We start from the raw sequence: 22,259 nt of genomic DNA on the forward strand, positions 1-22,259 counted from the left end.
CCGAGCGAAACGCATGTGGGCCCAAAGAGTATCATATGGTTGTCTGCAGAGTCAAGGGAAGCTCCTAGTATCTGTTGCTAGCCATCAGTTTCAGCTCTATTGTCCTTCCTAGGCTGGCAGGGGAGGGACTCCTGGAGGCTGTACCACTTCTGCATGTCCTTTTCCTCGCAGGGATCCTCTATGGGGCACTTGGTGTCCAGTGAAGCCAATTCTGAGTAGTTTGGTTAGTGCTTGCAGAGTTTAATACTGTGCATTTTCCCTTCTAGGCACATTTTCCTGGGATTCTCCAAGTGTGGACGCTATGTACTATCCTACACCAGCAAAGTCCTGGATGATGACTTCTCCTTCTCGTTCTACATCTACCACCTGTACTGGTGGGAGTTCAACATTCACAGCAGGCTCAAGCTGGTAGGAGTGCTGCGTGTTGAGCGGCGGGTGGTAGCGAGAGGGTATGTCCTCGCAGGCGCTGCCTCTGAGGTGTGGTGGGGTAAATCACAGCTGGGCTGCCTCTTGGTGTCCCCCATATATGCGGAGTTACTGGTGGCATGGCAGGACGGATGCAATCCTGTGCCATTTGTTCCCTATTGGGGGGGGGGGGGGTTGAGGGTGGAATCACTATTGCATTTGTTTGCTCTGCCTAGGTTTCTCCAACCCTGTCTGAGGGACCCAGTTATGTGCATGTATGTGCTAGACCCTCATGTGTTTGGCTGTGTTTTCCTCTGCACTGGTCACTCCATCCGTTTATGCAGTATCGTATGGCTCCCTTTGCTACACTTTGATCCCTGTGTGTGGGGCATTCAGTGCTTGTGTCTTTGCCCCCTTTGATAGTGGAATATTAGTGTCTTGTTACCGTGCCCTAGTGCATGGCTTACATTGAGGTGGTCGTTCCTTGCCGGTCGATGAGGGACCCTATGTATAATTTTCTGTAGACTGGCCCCAAGTTTTGTATTTCTGGGCTGCCTATTGTTTGCATTGCTTTGGTGAGTATGGTATCTCTGCTGCGCTAGGTATGCCTACTAGTTTCCCTTTCTGACACTTTGCTCTTTCTTGTTGGCAGGCGCGCCAGGTGCGTTTGTTTCAGGACGAGGAGATATACAGCGATCTTTACCTGACAGTGTGTGAATGGCCCACCGACTCCTCCAAGATCATTGTGTTTGGTTTCAAGTAAGTCCTGCAATGTTTTTTACACGTCTTCTCGCTGGGGCATTGCTGGCTGTTTGGTGAGACGAGTGCTTCTCACGTTCCTGGGTGGCCCGGAGCTCTTCTGTGGCCCTCGATGCCCAGCTGCACATGAGTTATGAAGCAATGGGAAAAGACTCTCAAATTGAAGTGTTCATTCAGAATTCCCATTTTGGGGTTTGTAAGAACTTTTTGTGGTCCCTCAACTCCACCCGCCCCAATACATGTTTTTTTTTTTTTTGGGGGGGGGGTTTACTATTTTCGGTGGCCAGAGTGACTTGGGAGGTTTTCTGTCATTACAACCCTCTATACATTGCTTGGTGTATTTTCGTCTCTGAGGTGCTTCACAGGCTCCCCGTTTTTGACCTAGGATGATTTAATCACCCTGCACTGGTTTTAAGGAGTAGGGTGGCAGTTGTACTTTAGGTTTGGCTTCACCAGGGGTGCAAGCCATTTTTACTGCATTGGTAGGCCAATGTATGTTTTTGTTAGCCATTGGCGTACTGTCATAAATCAACCACGTATCTTGTACTGACCAGTAAAGGATACAGGCATAACCATAAAGAATACAATTGATTGGGTTTTTCGGATCCTTGAGACAAACGGCTTGAGGGTAGTGAAGTCAAAATAGACCTTCCAAATGATACCACTCTCTAACTAATAAAACAGGCAGAGGGAGGAATCACTGGAAAGGGCGTGTGAAAACCAGCGGAAGTCAGCCTAGGATAAAATAAGGCGTAATGAAGATGTATCCCAAAAAATTCTCACTAATAGTTCAATAATTAGGACAACAACACTAACCTGTGGATGCTGATAACTGGAGGCTCCGACAACAGGTCTTAGAAGTAATCCAATATAGAAACGACGAAAAGGAGGGAAGGTTAGTAAGGGAAACTTATCCCGAACGGCACGAGGTTCACTCTAGATACTGGGTTGGTGCACCACAGCATAGCGTTTAAAGTAACGTGCACAATCACCTTCTTAATTAACAGTTGTCAGCAGTACTTCCTTTCCCATGTAGCCCAAAAGAAAGAGTCAAAGGATAAGTGAGAGAACCACCTGTTTCATCACAGGCGACAGGATTCAATTTAGAGCGTAGCACAACAAACTCGCCTGTGGATTTTATGCGTGTCAATAATACACGCAGCCAGGAAAACCGCACATCAATTTTCCACGCGTCAGCAAGAGTTCAAGAAACCGCGTGTGGTTTTACACGCGGCAATGGGACATGCAGCCAGGAAATCCGCACATACTCTTCTTCCACGCGACTGCAGAAGTTCAGGAACCCGCGTGTGGATTTTACACGCGGCAATAGTACAAGCAGCTGGGACTGCAAGAGTTTGCGTGTGCATGGAAAGCTGCACGTTGGTCTTGGACTCGGCTACGGAAGTTAGCGTGTGGAAAATTACACGCAGACAAGGAAAAACGCCCGTTTCTTCTTGTAAGCAGCTACTGGAGTTTGCATGTGGGATTTACATGCGAAAAGAAAGTCAAAGAAGTTGCTGAAGAGTTGCGGGGACGCAGATCAAAGTTTCGGCTACAGGACTCCATGTTTTTTCTCAATCAGAAGCAGCGAGCGACGTCCAAACGCTGCTTATAAACGTAAAGAGGAAAACACGTGACAATCTCGTATCACGTGATACTAATGACGTGAAAAAATGCAAACGTCGTTTTCCGGGCAAGGTATCAAACAGCCTCCATCTAGACTAGAAAGGCTTTGTGGTTCTATGGGCATTAACAAGTCTTTGCGAAGATTGTGTAACAGGTCCAGATGTGATTTGACTGCCATGCATGACACGTACACCTGCTGTCTTGCATTTGTGTATAGGGCTTCCTTTGTCCAGGTAACCCCTAGGCAGGCCTTAGAATGGCTGTTCGTTCTGCGTGGGCTCTTTGTGGGCCCATAATGGCATCCTTGAATATTGGTCCTAGAATTAGGAGTCAATTTTTCTGATTTCGTCTTAACCTATTGCCAACAGGGGCAGTATTGGCTAAGACACCAGCACAAATATGTGAAACCATGGCCAGGTGCTGCTACTGTAAAGAGCATGAGCAGTCCTTGCGTCATGTGGCCCTGAAAACGCGTTTTTGTGTCGCTTTTTCTCTATGGGCAGGATGGATCTAGCACAAGAAGTATGGGATAGATTCAGTGGAGAGGGATCATAATATTGGATGAGCTCGGCTTTACTAAGCTTAAGTATGTAGTGTTGCCTGTACTCTTCAGGTGTCATGGAAGTATGATGCATAGTTATAGAATAGGGATGCATTATTTAATAGAATGAATTGTGCTTATTTGATTAGTTTTATTGATCTTTTTGTATTGATTTGTAGCAATGTAAAGAATGTCAGTGTATTTATGAAGATATTGATGATGAAAAGTTTTCTGTTAAAATGTTTGTTTTTTAATTCTGTTAACATTTTATTTTGTACTTTGTAAAAGTTCAAATATTGAACATAAGCACAAAATAAAATATTGGTCCTGACTAGTTTAGGTCAGGAAAGGTCCTGTGACTAGAGTGGCTGTCTTAAGCATTACGGTTTGTTATCTGGCCCTTGGCCCCCGACTCCTCAAGTGCTTGGCTGGCAGTCCTGTTGTGCAAGAGTATTTAGGCATGGTCATACCCATCTTGCACTCTTGATTTCCTGTTCTGCAGTGAGAAGGAAGCATTTCTGTTGGCTTGCAAAGGAAATTTCTGCTGAGATTCCTGTCATTATTGCTGGTTTTAACCCTTAGTTGGTAATACTTTCTAGGTACAGTGGTTTGGGGTTGTCTGTTCTTCGGCAGGTCAAGTGCGGGCTCCCTGAAGTCTTACTGTCTCCCCACATCTGCTGTATCGAGACTGCCTTGTCAGGACAGTTTGTATTGCAAGTCACCACATGACGATACCGGCTGAATCTTTTGATTGGCTATTGGTCGTTGCAGAAGTACAGAAGGTGGTTGAAGCCTCAATTACATACCATCTTCGGCTTGGGGTGTCAGAGGTTGCCGCAGCTATTGACCGTTCTGTGACTTTTCTGCTGAGCGGTCTTCCACCGTGAAGCACCAAGCTTCCAGAAACTGTTTCTGCATGTTTTCTGGCCTTTTCTCAGTCATCGCCTAATCGATGCAGGCTTAAGGGCAGATTTCTTGGGAGGTCCTTTGTTTCTTACCTGGGTTGCTGAGCCCTCTGGCCCAGGGTTTGAGTTCTAGAGAACAGAACTCTGCAAACCGCTCCTTCAGTGAAAGAGCGGTTTACTGGGTCCTCTGGTGCTGCTGGGGCATTTAACGCAAAACTACCAACGTGAGCAACTACTTTTGTACATGGGGCAGGCGATTATTGGAGATGGTCCCTGTGTGAGGAGTAGATTCCTTGGAGGCGAGTCTTGTATTTGGGGTTGTCCTGTGATGCACCTGTTTGCCCTTATGCCTGGGCCTGTCTTCTGACATGAGCAGCACTAGTTTGGGCTCTCTTGTGCCTTTCCTGTGGTTGTCGGCCGCAGAATCCCCACCTGTGGCGGTCAAACACTTACCATCCTTTCATTCCAGTGTAATTGCTAACTTGCCTGCACCTTGTAACCTTCTGGGGTGCTTACCTGTCCCTGGACACTTTTCTTGGCTCCCCTAGGGGTTCAACGAGCTCTGGACCAAGGTTGCTGCGTATCTGTACTCTTTGATTTTAGTCTAAATTTGAATGTCTTCCATGGGATTGCAAATGTAACATTGACTATTTCTTGTAACTAACTTGTTACAATTTTTCCTTTGTCTGAATATGGTAAATGGCCTTTGGCTACAGTTTACAATTGTTTTATTCTCTCTGCCTTAATACTTGTATAAAGCTCTAGGGAGTTCAAATGTTATGGATATTTATAGCGTGCGCGGTCACCCGAAGGCATCTTGACACGAGGAGTACAGGGTTAGGACAACAGCTACATAAGAGCTAAAACAGGAAGGTTTTTAGGGCCTGCCTGAACAGATGTTTTTTTTTTAATCCCCCCTCAGTGCCGCAGGTAAGCTGTTACACAGTTTAGCAACTGCAAAAGAAAAAGCTTGGTCTCCCACACGGGCCCATCACATTTTTGGGATGACAGGAAGTTGGCCACACTAGATCGAAGTGACCAGGCCGGGATGTACCATTATTTCTCAAGTATTCAGCCTCTTGTCTGGACAATGCCCAGTGAACCAAGCAGAGGCACTCTATGGGCAATAGGAAGCCAGTGTAGAGTCGGTAGCACGGAACTGATGTGGGCTCCTTAGGGAGTGTCTGTGGCTACCTGAGCAGCCACGTTTTGTAGAAGCTGATGAGGGTGGATAGAGCCCAAAGGTTGGGCCAGATACAGCGCATTCAAATAGTCTATTCGACTAGTGATAAGTGAGGCTACAACCTGCGACCTCAAATGGTGCAGGACTAAGGGTAGCACCTTCCTGAGAATTCTCAGCATAAAGTGTCCTGTCTTACACACAGCACTCGCCTGTGGGGACGGAGAGAGCAAAGCTGAGAACCACCCTCAAATTCTTGACTCTGAACACGGGGACAGGGAGATCACCCAAGGTGGTAGGCCATAGCAACGAAGTCCATAGCATAGACTCAGACGGAGAACCCACCACCAAGACGTTTGTCCCCATTTAATTTGAGCCAGTTCACGCACATCCAATCTCCCACTGCAGAAAGGCATTCACAGAGGGCAAGTGATTTCCCAGCCTAGGCCAAATTGACCAGGATCTGGGTATCGTCAGCGTAGGAGTAAGAGCGGAATCCGAATGAGGCGAACTAGCGGTTGGATGTAAATATTGAAAAGCATAGAGGACCGGGCAGAGCCCTGAGGAACACTATGATTAAGACCACATGCCGTGGATAGAAAAGGGGAGAGCAGCAATGCCTGGCTCGTCTTAGACAGAAAGGAAATAAACCAAGCCAGGACGGTCCCAGAGAGGCTTGCAATGGCCAGCCGGGAGACCAGGGTGGAGTGGTCGACCGTGTTGCAGGCCGCTGACTGATCTAAAAGAATCGGTGTCCCCACTCCACCCTGGTCTACCAGCATGGGCAGGTCATCAACCACGGACATTGGGACACTCCCTTCCCCTCCCCTCCCCTCCCTGGGTGGAAACCAGATTGAAATGGAGGACTATTCCAAGAAGGAGGAAAGGAGGGGTGACGCCAGTGATTCATCAGTTGCATAGAAAGTTGGGGGGAAAGAGAGGCTGGAAGTTAGAACTGTAGTGTCCAGCAAGGGCTTTTTAATTATGGGGATGACTGTTGCGCGTTTACGTTTCTTGGGAATCAAACCTGCCTGGCAGGCATGATTCACAGCATCTGTAACTACGGGCAACAGGCCCGTCATAAATACCTGGAGTTGTGGCCAAAGGGATTGGATCAGAAGGGGCAGCCAATTTAGTCAACGGACAGCCCGATCAACCTTCTCTGCTGAAAAAAATGGGGAATTCCGCCCATACCGAGTCTCAGTGGGCATGGGGGGAGGGGGGGGAAGTAGTCGTCATGGAATATGTCCTCCTTAGCGCAATGGTTTCTCAAATCGTTCCAATCTTTGAGAAAATAAATCTGAGTTGCGTAGAGCCTGCAAAGGCCGTACCCCTGCCGAAGGTGGATGTAGAAGAGTTCCGGGATTGCAGCTTCTACCTTCTGGCTGAAGAACGTCTTTGGCCATCAAAATCTCCTGATAGATCGTAAGTTGGCTTTCTCGCCCAAGCCATAGAAGTGGCCCCTTCGGCCTGTCTCCCAAGCAGGTGGGAGGTTTTCAGTTGGTCACGGAACTATGGTTCGGAAGGAGCCCTCTGTGCTTGCATCAATTTCAGAGGAGCTACCTCGTCAGCCACTTGTTTCAAAATCTGAGAAAGAAAGGACAAATCATTGTTATCAAGTTTTCTACATTGCAGCAAAATTCGGGAAAGTGCCAGTTTCGCCTCCAAGAGGATCAGGAGGTGCTTTGGTCAGTGCTAAAGGCCAGGTAACTAAAGTGTTTATCCCTGACGACATCCGCTGCCAGGCAGAAACGCCGGGGGCCACCTACTAAGACCCATACCAAGGCCCTGTTTGGCCCAGGAGCCCCCCAGTCTACTTTCACTACCTCAGGGAGAGGGCAGCAGCCCTTTCTCCCCTTCGTGAGGAACAGCCTGCCAGCAACCGCATCCGATCGCTGCAGCTAACCTCCCTGCACTTGCCAACATGTGTAGCCCAGCTGCATCCATCCTCTTGGTAAGGGGTTTTGCTACATCTATGGTTGCCTGCATCTGAATTCAGTGTGATCCACAACCTGATTTACGAGCGTTGACCAAGTTCCATTGTGCCCTGACATCCGGCATTTTCTTTTGCCTGACCTTTGTATGGCAGGCACAACGCGGCGACAAAGTGAGGCTCTAACCTCGTACCAACATCATTCTGGGCCATGACAGTGTGCTGCAGGCCCCCCGCACGTCTCCCAAACCCGTGCCTGCAATCGACTACTAATGTGAGTAGTACGTGCGCAAAACCGGATTTGCACACTACGCACTCTGCCTTTCTTTTCGCCCTCTCCACTAAACTACCATTATCAATGCCTTCAGCTATGCACACATGAACCTGAACAGTGCATGACATCACAGTGCTGATTTCTTTGTCACTACTGTTAACTATTGTGCAGACTAAATGTGTGCTTCATGCCTCTCTCGCACCAACCCAGTGTTTCAAATGTGGCCTTAACTGCCTTACTGCTGTGCCTTCAGCCAGTCTCGCCAGCATATGTGCCTATCTCACACTAGCCTATTGTAGCAAACGTGCCTGTGCCCTTGACTGCGTTACACCTGTGACCTGTCTCACCCTAGCCTATTGCTAGCTGTACATGCACCTGCCATCACTACCCAGACCATACATGGCACGTATAAAATTTACTATCCTCGCACTCTCCTTTTACATCTACCACATCACCTCCGGACCCCTCCTAAAAACCAAGATGCAGCACCCAACAAGCTCTCTACCCATCTCCAACATACCACATAGCACCACTGGCCCACCTCATCCCTCTGATTTTTTTCACCTCACATCCTCTCACTGCAACATTAACTGCAGAAATTCCTTCTTAGGATGCCGCACCCCCATCACTTTTCAAGAAACACCACAAACTACACACAAGACCCCTCACAACAAGCCTAACCATCCGCAAGACACTCCTCTACCCGCCATCATCAAATTCAATTGTGCGTTCATAAATGCCAGAACCCTCGTAGCGCACGCACTTGAGATGGCAAACCTGGCTACATCAAGCCGCAGGTCCCACCATCATGCTCGCTGTTCCTGACGACTACACCATCGCCAAAATTGACAGAATAAACGGAAAAAGGGGAGGAATTGCTTTCATTTCCCATTTCCAAAATCCATCTATGCCTAAGAGAATTAACCTCACTACCGTTCTCATCTGGAGAACTTGTATCCGTAAAACTGCTACTATCTTCTCAATGCACACTTCTGATTCACTTGATCTATAGACCTCCAGGCCCTACCTCTACATTTGAAGAAGACCTCTCTTACTTTCTCACCAAAGCAACCTCAAAAATCTTACTATTGGGGGACCTAAACCTAGGGTACAATGACCCCTTGGAGTCTCATGCCCTTATTGTAGACCAAACCCTCATAGAACTAGGATTCAAACAACATACGTCAGGACCCTCGACTGGATCACCAACCTTAACTGCAATTTGAACCTACTCTCGAATAACCCTTGTGCTTGGTCCGACCACCACATCATCCACTTTGAATTAGATGCCTCCACAAACACCCCTCCGGTGTCTGCTAAAGCTCCCCCAGCAGTGACTACGAACAATAAGTCCATCACCTTGGAGACCATTCGCCCCCTATTCAACCCATCAACGCCTCGCATGACATTGAACTAGATCCTGAAGCGCTAGTTCACATGTTCAACAATAACCTACTGCTAGCTCTAGACCAAATCGCCCCTATCAAAACTAGAAAGGCGAAACAACCTAATCACCAATGGTTCACCCCAGAACTAAGCAGTGAGGAAAACTGAAAGATGAGCTGAAGCCATCTGGCAAAATAAAACATCACCCCAAAATAAAGACATCTTCAAGACAGCTGCCGCTACATACAAAAAAGCCATTATCAAAACCAAAAGTGACACATTCAACAGTAGAATACAAAATCCAATGTGAAACAACTCTTCACCATTCTCAGGGAATTGGAAACGCCCATCCCTCCCCAATCTACCTGCGTCAGACGTCACATGTGTGCCAAGATACAAACGGTACTTCTAGACAAAATAGCCCTACTCCAAACTAAAATAGAAGCCAAAAGACTCCTAGCCACCAAAGGTACAAATAACTCGAACCAACCCCACTCTACCCGTATCTTTTTGAATTTGCCCCGGTTACTACCACACAGGTTGAAGCAATTATTGCTAACCTCAAACCGTCTAAATGCCAAGGTGACATCTGTCCAGTGTCTCATCAAAGAAGGAGCCAAAGACTTTGCCCTCTTCATCACCACTCTTATTAACACCTCATTCGCCTCCTGCTCAGTATCCAAGAATCTGACGCCTGGGTCAAACCGCTTATCAAGAAACCTACTGTAGACCCAAGCGTTCCCACAAACTACCGCCCCATCACCACTGTCCCTTTCCTGCTACAAATCCTTGATAAAGCAGCTTGTATCCAAATTCAGAACCACCTAGAAACCCTCAACCTTCTAGCCCTCCGCCAATTTGGCTTCAGACCTAGACACGGCACTGAGGCAGTCCTTCTAGACCTGAAGAACCAAATGGACGAGGCCAAAGGTGAAGGCCATCCATCCCTCCTCCTACTCACCGATCTCTCTGCAGCCTTCAACCTAGTCAACTACAACATCTTAACTTCACACCTAACCACCTCAGCCTCCTCACCCAATGCAGCCAAATGGATCCAAACCTCCCTCTCCGAAAGATTGATGAGGGTTTTCTCAGACACTCCCTCAGCTGACCCATCCGCTATCATGTGCGAAGTTCCCCAAGGTTCCTGTGTCTCTCCCACCCTTTATAACATCTTTACGAAGATGTTGTTCGACCTCCTGGATGACATGAATGTCTTATACACCAACTACGCTGACGAGAACGCAGATCCTCATCGCTGTTACGCTCACTTGGTATCCACAGGGACGGCTTTATGCCCTGGTTGCTGGATTCACCTTGGACCCTTCCTGATTCCGGACGATGCCTTCTATGACGGTCAGGCCTGAAAACACAGGAGGACTGGACTTAAGAACAGATTTTGTTTCCTCCCCCTACCCCCCGCCCCTCCCCTCGCATCCATCCCTCCTGGACTCGATCTGATGGCCACTCCTCACCTTGTTGTGATGTCTGGCATGCTCTCCGTCGTGCCTTCTGTGCAGGGGTGCATAGTTTTTTGCGGGAGCGACCAAGTGCTAACCCATTCAAGTGTCTTTAAGAAGGTATTTTATTTATATAGCGCTAAAGCCCGCAGGCATCAGAGCGCATTCCAAAAAGATAGGACAGTGATTACAAAAACGGGACCAGAATAGGCACACAGAAGATCCTATCATGGGGAGCTGAGAGAGGTTGCTAGTCCAGTTTATTTAAAGAGTAGGGTCTTTAACTTCTTTCTGAAGAGTATGTAGATGGTTTCTGGTAGGTAAGTCTGGTTATAGCAGTCTTAAAATGTCCTTGCTTTCCTTTCTTGCTATTAATGCCTTTTCTTTATTTATTCCCCCTTAGGTGCACAGAGGTTCGGTGGATGCGCTGCTTGGGTCAGGCTCCTGCCAGGATGATGGACGCAGGAGCGATGGATGGATGGACGGATGGATGGTAGGTTAAGCGCGAAGTGCGGCGCGGTAATGTCTTTTCTTGGTAACCTGTATTCTTTATTCCTTTTCAGGTCGCAATGGCCTTTCTGGGCGTGTGAAGATTTCCGGAGCGGAACCGGCCAAGAAATGCCCAGACAGGTGAGGATTTCGTGATTACTACCGTAAATGCCATGAGTAACTAACGTTGTCCTTCTTTCTCTCTCCCTCCCGGTGCTTCGTTCTGGTGCGTGCGTAGTGTCCTGATGATGATGCTGCTGACTGGATGGAAGACCGCAAGCAGCAGGAATCGACGGATGGAAAGTTGCAGGTAAGCAGAGACTGCTAATGATGTTCTTTTGTCTCCTCTGCAGGTCCGCTGTTCAAGGATCGCTGGATTCTGGTCTCTGGACACGATGGCGTCACGCTGCTGGCTGCGGAATAACGCAAATCACGTTCTGTAACTTGGGTGTGGTTTATATAGCCCTCTGTAAAGTAGTCCAGGTAAAGTAGTCCGAGCTACCACACCCAAAAACACTGCACCGCACAGTCTGGTTCTGAGGAGCTAGACTGTGTGGGTGCCTCCATGTTGGCTGCAGGCCTTCACAGAAAAGGTAGTCCCTTCAAGGCAATGTCCCAACCTGAACATGAGCCTGGCGCCAAAGGCGCCAGGACTGACTCCAGGAGAGTCCATGATGATAATGCAAGGCCCTTGGAGCCCCAAGTGAACCCGGAGTCCTAACCCTACCTGGCATGTGACCATGCGCACTTTCAGGCTCTTATGAAAAGGATTCATCATACCTCAATGAAATCTATAGTAAGAAAGCGTGGGCTTTGTCTAACCGCTGAGAAAACCGAGCTCCAACTCATTGGAACCAAACAACGCCTCAACAAACTCAACACAAATTATTCAATACTGAAGGAAACCTTATCAAGGTCTCCAAAAATGCCAAAACACTAGGTGTCTAGCTTGACTCCACCCTGACCCACTCAAGACTGGTTAATTCCACTGCCTCCGCTTCAGCCTCCACCACTAAACTAATGAAAGCCTGCAGACCCTTCCTATCGTCACAGAGCTGTAACATCTTAGCTAGAGCATTGATATTTTCTAAACTTGACTACTGCAACTCGCTATGCTTGGGAACCAGTAAGCAAAATGTACACAAACTCCAAATTGTACAAAATAACGCTCTTAGAGCAGCCCTCAACATCCCACACACTGACCGCATATCCCATGCAAGGCAGACAGCCAACTGGCTCCCAATAAATGACAGAATCAACTTCAGAGCCCTCGTGATCACCCACAAATGCCTCAACACCGCCGCAAAATACCTGGTTGATAAATTCTGCACTAGGACATCTTCTAGATCCACCAGAGCCAATTACGCTCACTGCCTCAACATCCCCAAATACAGACTCCCAAAATCAGGCAGTTCCAGTTTCCCAGTCCTAGCGGCTAAAACATGGAACTCTTTGTCCCCAGCGCTAAGATGAACACTCCTTCCTTGCCTTACGGTTCAAAATCAAAGCTTGGCTCTCCACCGCAACCTACTAACACGTATGAACCTGCAAGTTCTGGGGTCAGTCGGCAACTGCCTATCCTAGACCTAACTTGTAAATATCTGTACAATTTTGTAAATTTTGTCTTGTATTCTTCTTACCATCTCTATGCCAAGTCACGTTTGTAACTATCCTCTATTTATGTATGGATTTCTGTAACTGTATAACTTCTCCACAAGCCTAAAGCGCCTAGCTACCTCAGGGTTCAGCGCGCTATATAAGCAAATAAAACAAACAAACCTTACCTTGAATGAGAGAAGGCAGTGGTCAGACCATATCACTGGCTTAACCAGAGGAGCAGTGATCCTGTCGGCAGCTGCATCAATCAGATCCAGTACCCCCCACGCTCGACCGCTGCACAGCCTGCTAGGGCGACACATCTCGTATTACAGGAGCCAGTCAGCTCCCACTACAAATAGGCTAGGTCGGGGGCAACATGCTCGCCTTGGATGCAATACAAAACGGGGCAACACAGGTTCAAACCCCCAGTCCGTGCTTAGAAACCTCTTGGTATTAAGCATGTTATAAATGGCCAGTTACAAAAAGTAGATTGAAGGCAGACTGCCCCACTACCTTGTGCGTCAGCATGAAAGGAAAGGCTGAACTGTAGACTTGAGCCTAGCCTTGGTGTGGAATAGTCCAGGCACCCTCGGAGTGCTTAGCCTACTAGGAAATGATAGGTAGGAATGTACTACTAGCTCTACAGAGTATGAATGTGGAATATTGTTTTGGGCCTTAAGGATTTCTTGGATATTTATCCTGTTGGTAGAAGTGTCACTTCTTTTCACATACAAGTGTTAGGTGATCCCTACATCTAGGGCCTTAAATTTATACCAGGGATGTGTCTATAGGGAACTACTGTATAGTGCGGGCCCATGGGGTATTTACTGGCTTGCTACCTTGTAGGATTCCCTGGTTCTTGCCAAACCAACCCCCTGGTTATTTTATGGTGCTTGCTCACCTTTGGCAGAGGGCCTACATACAGATATTGTGGGTATTATTATGTTTTTACTGTGCGCTTTACTAGCTAGTACTTTTGACCTGAAGTCTTGTTACTTATATATTTTTCAGTGGATTATTTTCTGGAGGTTTGTCTGGACTAATTTTTTTCGACCTACAACCCGTACCTGAGAGTGGAGCCTTGTCGCTCTGTCCATGTTTCCTACGTTGAGAGGTTTGGCTTACCTTTATCAGTTGCTAGCCTTCACCCCTTTCCCTTTAGGCTCAATGCTTGTGGCAATAGCGGGTGCTTCAAAAACCAGCCTTAACAGGATTGCACAAGGACTGGAAAATGCCACTAATGTGGTGAGCAAGCCACCAAATCCTGCTTCTGATTTTACACTGAGCTACCTGTTTGCCCTGTCGTCTCAATTCTGTGGTGGCAGAAGCATGTGCTGTCCCTCATAACTTCTCCAATTACTTGCTTGCGAGTATTTGATATTTTTCGCTCTATTTGACTTGTGGATGAAGTTCAATATGGACCTTCGGCAAATCTGATGTCCTCGTAAGTGGGGAAGGGGCATTGCAGATAAAATCTGCTTATGGGTAAGCAGAGGCATGTGTAAATGGGTGTAGTGCTGCTGGGCATCATGTTGAGGGCACACCGCAGGCACCACCTTATGCATTGGTTCCAATTGCTTTCTCTTCTGCAGCACTTCTGCCAATGGAAAGATGATGGATATGATGAGCGACGAGAACCATCGGGACATATACATCAGCATGGTGGCCATGCCTCCTCCAAGGCATTGCGTGCTCTGTCGCGAGGCCGCACAAGCCCATCCCAGTAAGTATGCAACTGTTGCACTCAAAGGACTCTGCTGACTTGCCATTGACCGTACCCTGACCGCTGCCTTCGATACCCAAGCACAGCTACTGAGTGCGCATTGCTCCTCCGTCCGCTCAGCCACCACCCCATGGCCAAAACAAAAGGCGTAATAGGTGGAATGTTTAAAATAAATCGTGACTTGGCATTGCTCTGGGCAACCCTCCAGGTCTTCATCCCCCTGCCAAACCGTTAAAGAAAGGGGGAAAGACCATATGCAAATCCAGTCTGGTCCCGTAGTCGAGCCCAAACTGTTTGTCGCATCCCTACTGCACGAGACCACAAGCCTCCCCAGACACGATTGGTCCCTGTGGGTGTAGTCTTAGGTCTGTGCTCATCCTACTTTTTCCTTGTACTGCGCTGACTGCTTACCCCCTTTCCCACTTTTCTGGCTGCTTCCTGTTCCTCCACCCTCTGCTTTCCCACTGTTTCTCCCCAGTCCTGTTGTGTCTCCTTGTTTGCTTACTCACTTCCTTGCCTACTTGCCTCATATGCACCTCAGCTGCTCTGCCTGCTTTAACTATACCACATTCTATGCCCCGCTCTAAGGCACTTTCCATCGATCCTACCTTCTCCAACTGCTTCTCTATTTCCTATTCGCCTTTCACTTAGTCTGGCAGAAAGCAACTCAAGAAGGCCACACTGGGCTGCAACCCAGGCCTGCTCATCGCTGACGCCTACGTTAGTGCTTCCACCAAAGAGACTGACCGACATCCGGTCATTCCTTCCCCTGACCTATGGACACGTCATATGGTCGCTCTGCTCTCTCCTTACTCTTCCTCGCACATTAATGGTGGCAACCGCCTTCTTGCCATATTCTCCTCCACCAGGGTCATCATAAATGTCTATCAAAATGGTACCATCCTGGTAGAATGTCCTCAACCCAACCTCCTACTTTTTGATAGGCTTCTTCCTTGCCTTATCAACTTTCCACCTCAGTCTCCCTTGCCACCGGTTTCTACGGACGCCCGGACTCCCTTGCCAGCTTTGCCCACCTTGGCTACCTTACCTCCTACTAACCTCATTGCCTCTCACAACTGCCCCCTTGGCACTTGCAACAGCACATGCTCTCTTGCCAACTCGCACATCTCTGACAACCTTATCAGCCACCACCTCTTTGGTGTCCTTGCCACCGCATCTGGGCCTCCCCTGACCGCTGTAGCCCCCTCCTACACTTACTTTCTTGCCTTACTCTCCTGGCTCCCTTGCCCAAACTGACATCCTTGGTTCCTCTTCCTACCTCCTCAGGCACTCTCGCCGCTCACTGAGGAGTCCACGATCCCCTGTAAGTCCTTCAAAAACAGCAATGTGCTCCACATTGCAGCGCTTAACTCTCGTTCTGTTGTCAGTCACTATCTGCCAACTCCTGGATCTCTATGTCCTAGCCCTTACTGAGATATGGTTCATGGAAGGCTCTGTCGCGAGTTTTGACACTTCTCCCAAGAGGCTACAATATCCTCTCTGTGCCCAGGCCTAACGCACCAGGAGGGGAAGTAGCCCTGATCTTTCATGAGTGGATCTCTATCCATCATTCCCACTTGGGTCTACTCTTTTTGAATATCTGGTCTACAGTCTGCTCGCTCGCTCGCTCTCTCTCGCTCTCTCTCTCGCGCTCGCTCGCCTTCAAAGGCAATACAGATGCTCCATCCGTTTATTCAAGCCATCATCTCAGCTGCATCTAACAAAACGGCTACAAGGAACTGGCCAATCCTATTGCAGCCTCATGCCTACTGCACACTCCCAGTCCCTTTGCTCGGCCCTGGCTGCCCAGTTCACTGACAAAACACGGTGCTCTCTCCCCACACCACCTTCGCCTGCGCCCCTCTTGGGGTTGCACGGGGGGCCTTGGCCAAACCCTAGCCCCCCTCTTCTCTCCGCCCACTGCTTCTTCTGTACTCCCCTCTCCCATGTCACACCTGAGGAGGTCTCTAGACTAGTCTGGTCCATGAAAGCCTCCTCCAACAGGTTGCCCTTTGTCCTCCTAAAACCATCAAGGACAACATTCTCTTGCTACTTCCTTGGCAGACCTCTGTAACCTCTTCTTCGGCCACTGGAGTTGTCCCCACCTCTCTCAAGCACTCTCTTGTGCGCTCTCTGCTCAAAAAACCCTCTGCTGACCCTTCTATTCCGGCAACCTATCGCCCGATCTCACTCCTTTCCTGGGCAATCTCCTTGAGAAATTAGCTATCGGCTTACCCTCCACACTGAATCTGTTGGTTGTGTCCATGACCATCATTATGGCTTTAGTGCATCCAGAGGCACGGCAACTGTGCTTTTGAACACCTGTGAAATCCTGCTCTCAAATTTTTCCTTCTGCCTTCATTCTTCTCAATCTCTTCTGCCTTCGACACTATAACCCACAACAGCCTGATCTCCTGGGCATCACAGACCTGGCCCTGTCGTGGCTTGCCTCTTTTCTCTGACTGTCCTTTCCAGGTGGAACTTGGGTCCTTTCTCTCCACTTGTGGCATCCCCCAGGAACCTAACCTGTCCCTGTGGTTCTTCAATGTTTACATGGCCCCTCTGCTCCACTTGATCTTTACATTCACCTCTAACTTTCAGTGTTAATGTGGATGACGCGCAGCTCTCTTCAGGCTGCCCTCGGCCTCTTCCTCCTCATTCCTGACTGTCTGCAATTCAGTCTTGGTGTGCTAACGATCTCTGCTTCAATGCCAGTAAGATAGATCGTCCTCATTGGGGCACCTGCCCTGCTTTCCCAGTCTCCCTTGGCTCTGTGTCCTCACCTGCTAGTGTGGTAAAAAATCTGGGGGTCATTTTTGACCACTACTCTCTCGTTCTCTTCTCAGCTCTAAAAAGTCCCACTACCAGCTGCACCTCTTCCAGAGGTATTCTACCTTTTCTCATCTTCCCCCAAAAGCTCAGTCTCCAGAGCCCTGGTTCTCTCTAGGCTGGACTACTGGAACAGCCTCTTTCTCAATCTTCCTACTTCTATTCTCCGCCCGCTACATCTCATCCAGAACAGAAGACTTATCCTTGGCTTCAAGCCCAGGGATTGCGTCTCTCCGGCGCTGGAATCCCACCACTGGCTCCCCATGACTGCTAGGAAGTTCTAGACCCTCTGCATAGTCCCCAAGGCTTTCAGGGGCCAGGGTCCGCACTATCTGCATCGCTCTCTTCCTGAATACATTCCTTCTAGAGCCCTCCGCTCTGCTTCCTCCAACCCTCTTGCGTGTGAGCCGTTTTTTCAAAGCAGAGATTTGGGGGTAGATCTTTAAGTTCCTGAAACTCCCCAAGACTTTTTTAATTCTTTTTTTAATTATTATTTTTTTTTTTTTTCTTCTCCCTCTACCTTGCTAACCTCCCCTCTTTCTCTCCAGCCTCAGTCCTCCCTCATCTCTCCCCTAACTCTGCTCAGTTTTTGCTGACTGGTCGCCTGGCTCGCCTCACAGGTCCCGGACCCCCCCTGCCAGTCTTTGCACTTGCCTCCGGGCCTCTGCACAGCACGTTCAGCTTTAGTTCCATGTGGGGGTGGGGGGGGGGCCTACTGCACTTCATCATATGTTCCATGAGCGTGGTAACATCACAGCACTTCACCCAGGGCCCTGCTAGACTGGGTGCACTTTTGTCTACCCTTTGCACCTCCGCCTGTACCTTTGCATGACCTGAATTTTTCTAGTCCTAGTAAGCCGTCTTGTTCCCCTTTGTCTCCCCTCCCTAATCTGGTTGAGCCTGTTTCATGCACTTGCACTAGGTGAAATGCCTAGTAGGCTATTTACCTTTTTGTTCGATCATTCGGAAACTTCAGTGCCTAAGAATGACTACTGGTTTTCCCCTTGCTCCCTACCCACCTTAAAGCGCTTTTAAGCATTTCATTTGGGTATAGGCGCTGTACAAATAATTATTTTATAACTTCATGGATGCATGTCATTCAGATTCCTGCACTGACCCACTTCGACCACAGCCTGAAGCCCCCACAAATTGGGCTAATTGCAGAATTACATTTTTGCCACTACCACCTTTTTAGCTCCATCTTTTCATACCCGGGAGGATAGCTCAGGGGCAACATGCTCGCCTTGGAAGCAAGACACAGAGCAACATAGGTTCGACCCCCTGGGTCCGTGCTTAGAATCCTCTAAGCACGGTATAAATAACCTATCATATGACCTTGGGTTCCCCATAAGGCTGACGGGCCCATGGTTAATTCTTGGGCACATCCATTCTGCCCTAGGGTGATGTATAACATTTAGCACATTGGAATGAAGTTTTATTTATTTATTTTGTCCTACTGCTGTTTTGTTTTAGGGGCTACGTCTGTTCCGGTAAATGATGCAGGGCCTTGCATGTTGGATCGTTGTGAACTTGTAATGGCAGCCTCTATAGTGGTTTGAACTGGTGTGAAACAATTCCTGGCCCTGGGCAGACCACTACACTTCCTGTGGGGGTGGTTTTTTGGCAGTTGGGGCCAAGTTAATTGTCTGGCTGCCAAAACCATGGTTTCAAATCCCCTAATGGGATTGGCGGTCTGGCCGAAGCATGTCTGAGTCAAAGGGACATGTATGGGCAGCCCTGTTTCTCAACTCTGCTGCTGTATTCTTGTAATGAGAGCAAGTTGTCCCACCTTGTTGCATTTTAGGACCTCTGGACATACTGATAGATGCTATGATCTGGGCATATCAACCTTTTACTTGCATTGCCTGAAGTGGAACTGTCAGTTGTGGAGAGCCCTCCCTCTATTCAACAACTTTGCTTCATAGGAGTGCAGCTCTGACTTCAGAGGACAACGTTGGCATGGTAGAGCACAATTGTGCTGAAGCCGACGTATGGTTGATGTGTGGGGTGAATATGGATGGGTATCCCGGTTCTCACTGGAAATGGGGTTTACCAGTGCACATACTGTTCTCACTGCCTATTTTCAATGTTACAGGTGATACCAATGCCCATTGTCTGCAGCATGGCTTCATGCTGCACACCAAGTACCAGGTGGTCTACCCATTCCCCACCTTCCAGCCTGCTTTCCAGCTCAAAAAGGACCAGGTGGTTCTTCTGAATACGAGCTATTCCCTGGTGGCCTGTGCGGTGTCTGTGCAAACGGCAGGTAAGTGCAACACCCAGTGTTCGAGGCGGTACACTAACCCAATTAGTCCAGTTGAGCCTGCTCCAGGGTAAGGCACATTGCATAGCAGTCCCTCCATACCAGAATAGTGAATCTTCACTCAATCTGAAACCTCTGTTCTCCCCTGCCCAGAGAACCGCATACGCAGCCTAGATATCGGAGAATCGGCCTCCGGTCCCACCCTTTCCACTCCTATGACTGAAACCAGATGGGGGAAAACTCTGTACATTATGGTGTTTGAGGGTGTGGCGAGAACTGATTTGTAGGCGATCTGATAACATCCTGGAATCCCCTTCCAGGTACATGGGATGAACAGTGTCTCCCAACAATCTCTAAAACATTTCAGGACACAAGACAAACTCTCCATCTGCAGGTTAGAGACACCAACAGAGTATTTTAACCAATGATCGTAATATATTGGTTGGGGCGATGTGCAAAACCGTTCCTTTCAGACTGGGGACCCTTGATGAAAACTTTGAGAAATGTATCAGGACTCTGGAACAAGTACTCTGTGCCAGTCACTGAAAGTGGCCAGTGAACTATGGCACAAGTACAGAGATTGTGTTGCTGTTTTGAAGAAGACCTGGAGTACCCTGGGACATGATCCATCGAACAGCATTAAATGATAGGTTATTTTCCTCCATTGGTGGCCTGAGTACTGAAGAAGACTTAAAGCGAGCAGAGGAACCAGACCACGTGATTCAGTTCAGAGGAGACAGCCAGAAAGAAGGGTCCCATTAGCTGGGACACGAGACTGTAGTAGCAACCCACTTCAGTTGATGTTAGGGAGAATTCTCATAAATGTTCTAATTCCCTTCACCTTACAGACCCCCAGCAACTTTGCTGGATGTTGACAACTTGCCTGGAAAAAGTAGCACTCCTCCCCCCCCCCCCCCCCCCCCCCCCCCCACGCATCCACACTGATGTATTTTGTGTTCTTATGGAGTTTTAGATAACTCCATAGGAATCATCTTCATGTGTTACACTGCACCCTCAGTGCAGTGACACAGGGATGTCTTTTAGACTTCCAAAAGCTTTAAATACTTTATCTGGGATCAACTACTGTTTCCCAGAGAATGTAAAGTGAAATTGACTTTACTTGTCTTTTTTTAAAATTCCTAGACCCAGCACACACTATCTTCCTATGGAGTGCTGGAGGGGTTACCTAGTACCCCCTGTGCCTAGAAACTCATGTAGCAGTCAAATGCTACCCTTTTCAATCGAAATGACTGGTGGCATTGGTTTTACAACGAACCACAATGATTTTTCCCGACCGCAAACACCGGTAGCTAAAAATCGCAGGAATCATGTTTTTCAAGATGGCGCCTTAATCCCCTTTGTTTAAACAGGAACCGGTCTTCTTTTTTCGCCATTTCTTTTTGGAAAGGTCCTTCTAGTGTTCGTCTATGCGCTAAACTAGGTGTGGTCCCTTTGTTTCTATGCCTTTGACAGGCTTCAGGACTGAAGACCGCCTCTGGCGTCAGAGTGGCTGGGGTGGGCAGGGAGGGAGGTGCCGAAACTCCGTGCTTGGTGTCCTAGGAGACCCAAATGCACTCTGGTGTGGTTGGCTGGCTGACTGTCCGGCAAGGACAGCCACCCTGCTGTGTGAGTGGCAGCTAGGCTGGAATGAAAGGGAGAAGACTTTTTAAAAGGGGAGCCTCTTGGACTGGAAAGCAGTCGACCACTGGAACGAAAGAACCAAAGATGCGCTGGAAGAGGATAGCTGCTGCAACTCCTGGACCGTTGGTTTGCCTGGTGAAGCCCTGCTGCAGGTCCGAATTGCCAAGTTTACCTCGACAGAGACGCCCCTTCAAGGACTTCTTCCTTTGAGTTGGTGGGACAATCAACTTGTAAGCTACCTGAATACCATTCTCAGAGCTGGTTAGGATTAACCAAGGGTAAGGACACCAGCTTGTGTGCTTGACTACAGCTATTCTAACCGAAGATCTTTCATTTTGCCAGCTTGTTGGACCCAGCCCCGCGCAGTCCCCCGACGTCCTTCATCTTGTCCCCACGACTGACTCGGGAACAGTGAGATCTGCAGGCACTGCCTGGAAGCAACGTCTACCGCTGCATCTTTTCTTCATATTAAGGTACTCTGCCAACCCGATTGAGAGCACTTGCCTCTCTCGGTGACGTGAAACTTTCCCAACTTACAGGCCTAATTGGCTTGTGACCAACATATGATTCTTTTTCGTTCAAACTACTTCTGAGAACTTAGGCAAAGACGTTAACTACAAGAACTGCTCTTTCCTATCCAAGACACTAGTCCATTGACTTTGGCCTAGGCCTATTGACTCTTCTAGTGAACTGAAACTATTTGCACTGCCTAAGAAAGTATTTGTGATATATTCTATTAACTTGTGCTTTTTACTCCCATTCAAAGTAACACATGCCATTTTGCTCATATTTCAGGGGAGCCTGATTTACTTAGAAACTTATTGGTTTGGTACTGAAGTTTATTTGTGTATAATATTAAGTTGCCTCCTTCTAGTGAATGTTTTCTAAATGACTGTGTAAATAGTGTTTTACCAAGAAACCTTGAGTGTAAGTGTCTACTGGAACCACTGTGATTGTAAGACCTGTGTGTTTTCTTTTACTACTCGCATTCCCTCTTGAGATCAGCCTGGCTGCTTGGCTCGCTACCAAAAACTGTGTAATACAGACTTACCAAAGATTGGTTTTGCGTACACCTTTAGTCCTAATTGTATGTGGTGGTCCCAGAGGGTACTGCTTGCAATTCTGCCTAACAGTCACAATGGCAGGCAAACTGTCCCAAGATGATGCCCCTGTTCAGCCAGCAAGGACGACGCGAGGCACGGGAAGCCGAGCCGGAGTTACTTTACTGCATTCAAGCACATACAGA

At 48.2% G+C, this 22,259-nt stretch overlaps 1 protein-coding gene across 1 annotated transcript in view; it reads left to right on the top strand.

Annotated features, from left to right (window-relative positions):
* The window catches only part of DCAF15 (DDB1 and CUL4 associated factor 15), an 84,097-nt gene that overhangs the window by 14,774 nt on the left and 47,064 nt on the right, over positions 1-22,259 (top strand). Inside the window, exons 3-6 of the mRNA XM_069604379.1 lie at positions 267-408; positions 1,058-1,164; positions 14,150-14,280; positions 19,205-19,375. Of these exons, the coding sequence (XP_069460480.1) occupies positions 267-408; positions 1,058-1,164; positions 14,150-14,280; positions 19,205-19,375 (551 nt within the window). The remainder of the gene's footprint in view (positions 1-266; positions 409-1,057; positions 1,165-14,149; positions 14,281-19,204; positions 19,376-22,259) is intronic.

Source organism: Ambystoma mexicanum, chromosome 3q, assembly GCF_040938575.1.
Source record: "Ambystoma mexicanum isolate Mex_15411 chromosome 3q, UKY_AmexF1_1, whole genome shotgun sequence".
NCBI lineage: Eukaryota > Metazoa > Chordata > Amphibia > Caudata > Ambystomatidae > Ambystoma > Ambystoma mexicanum.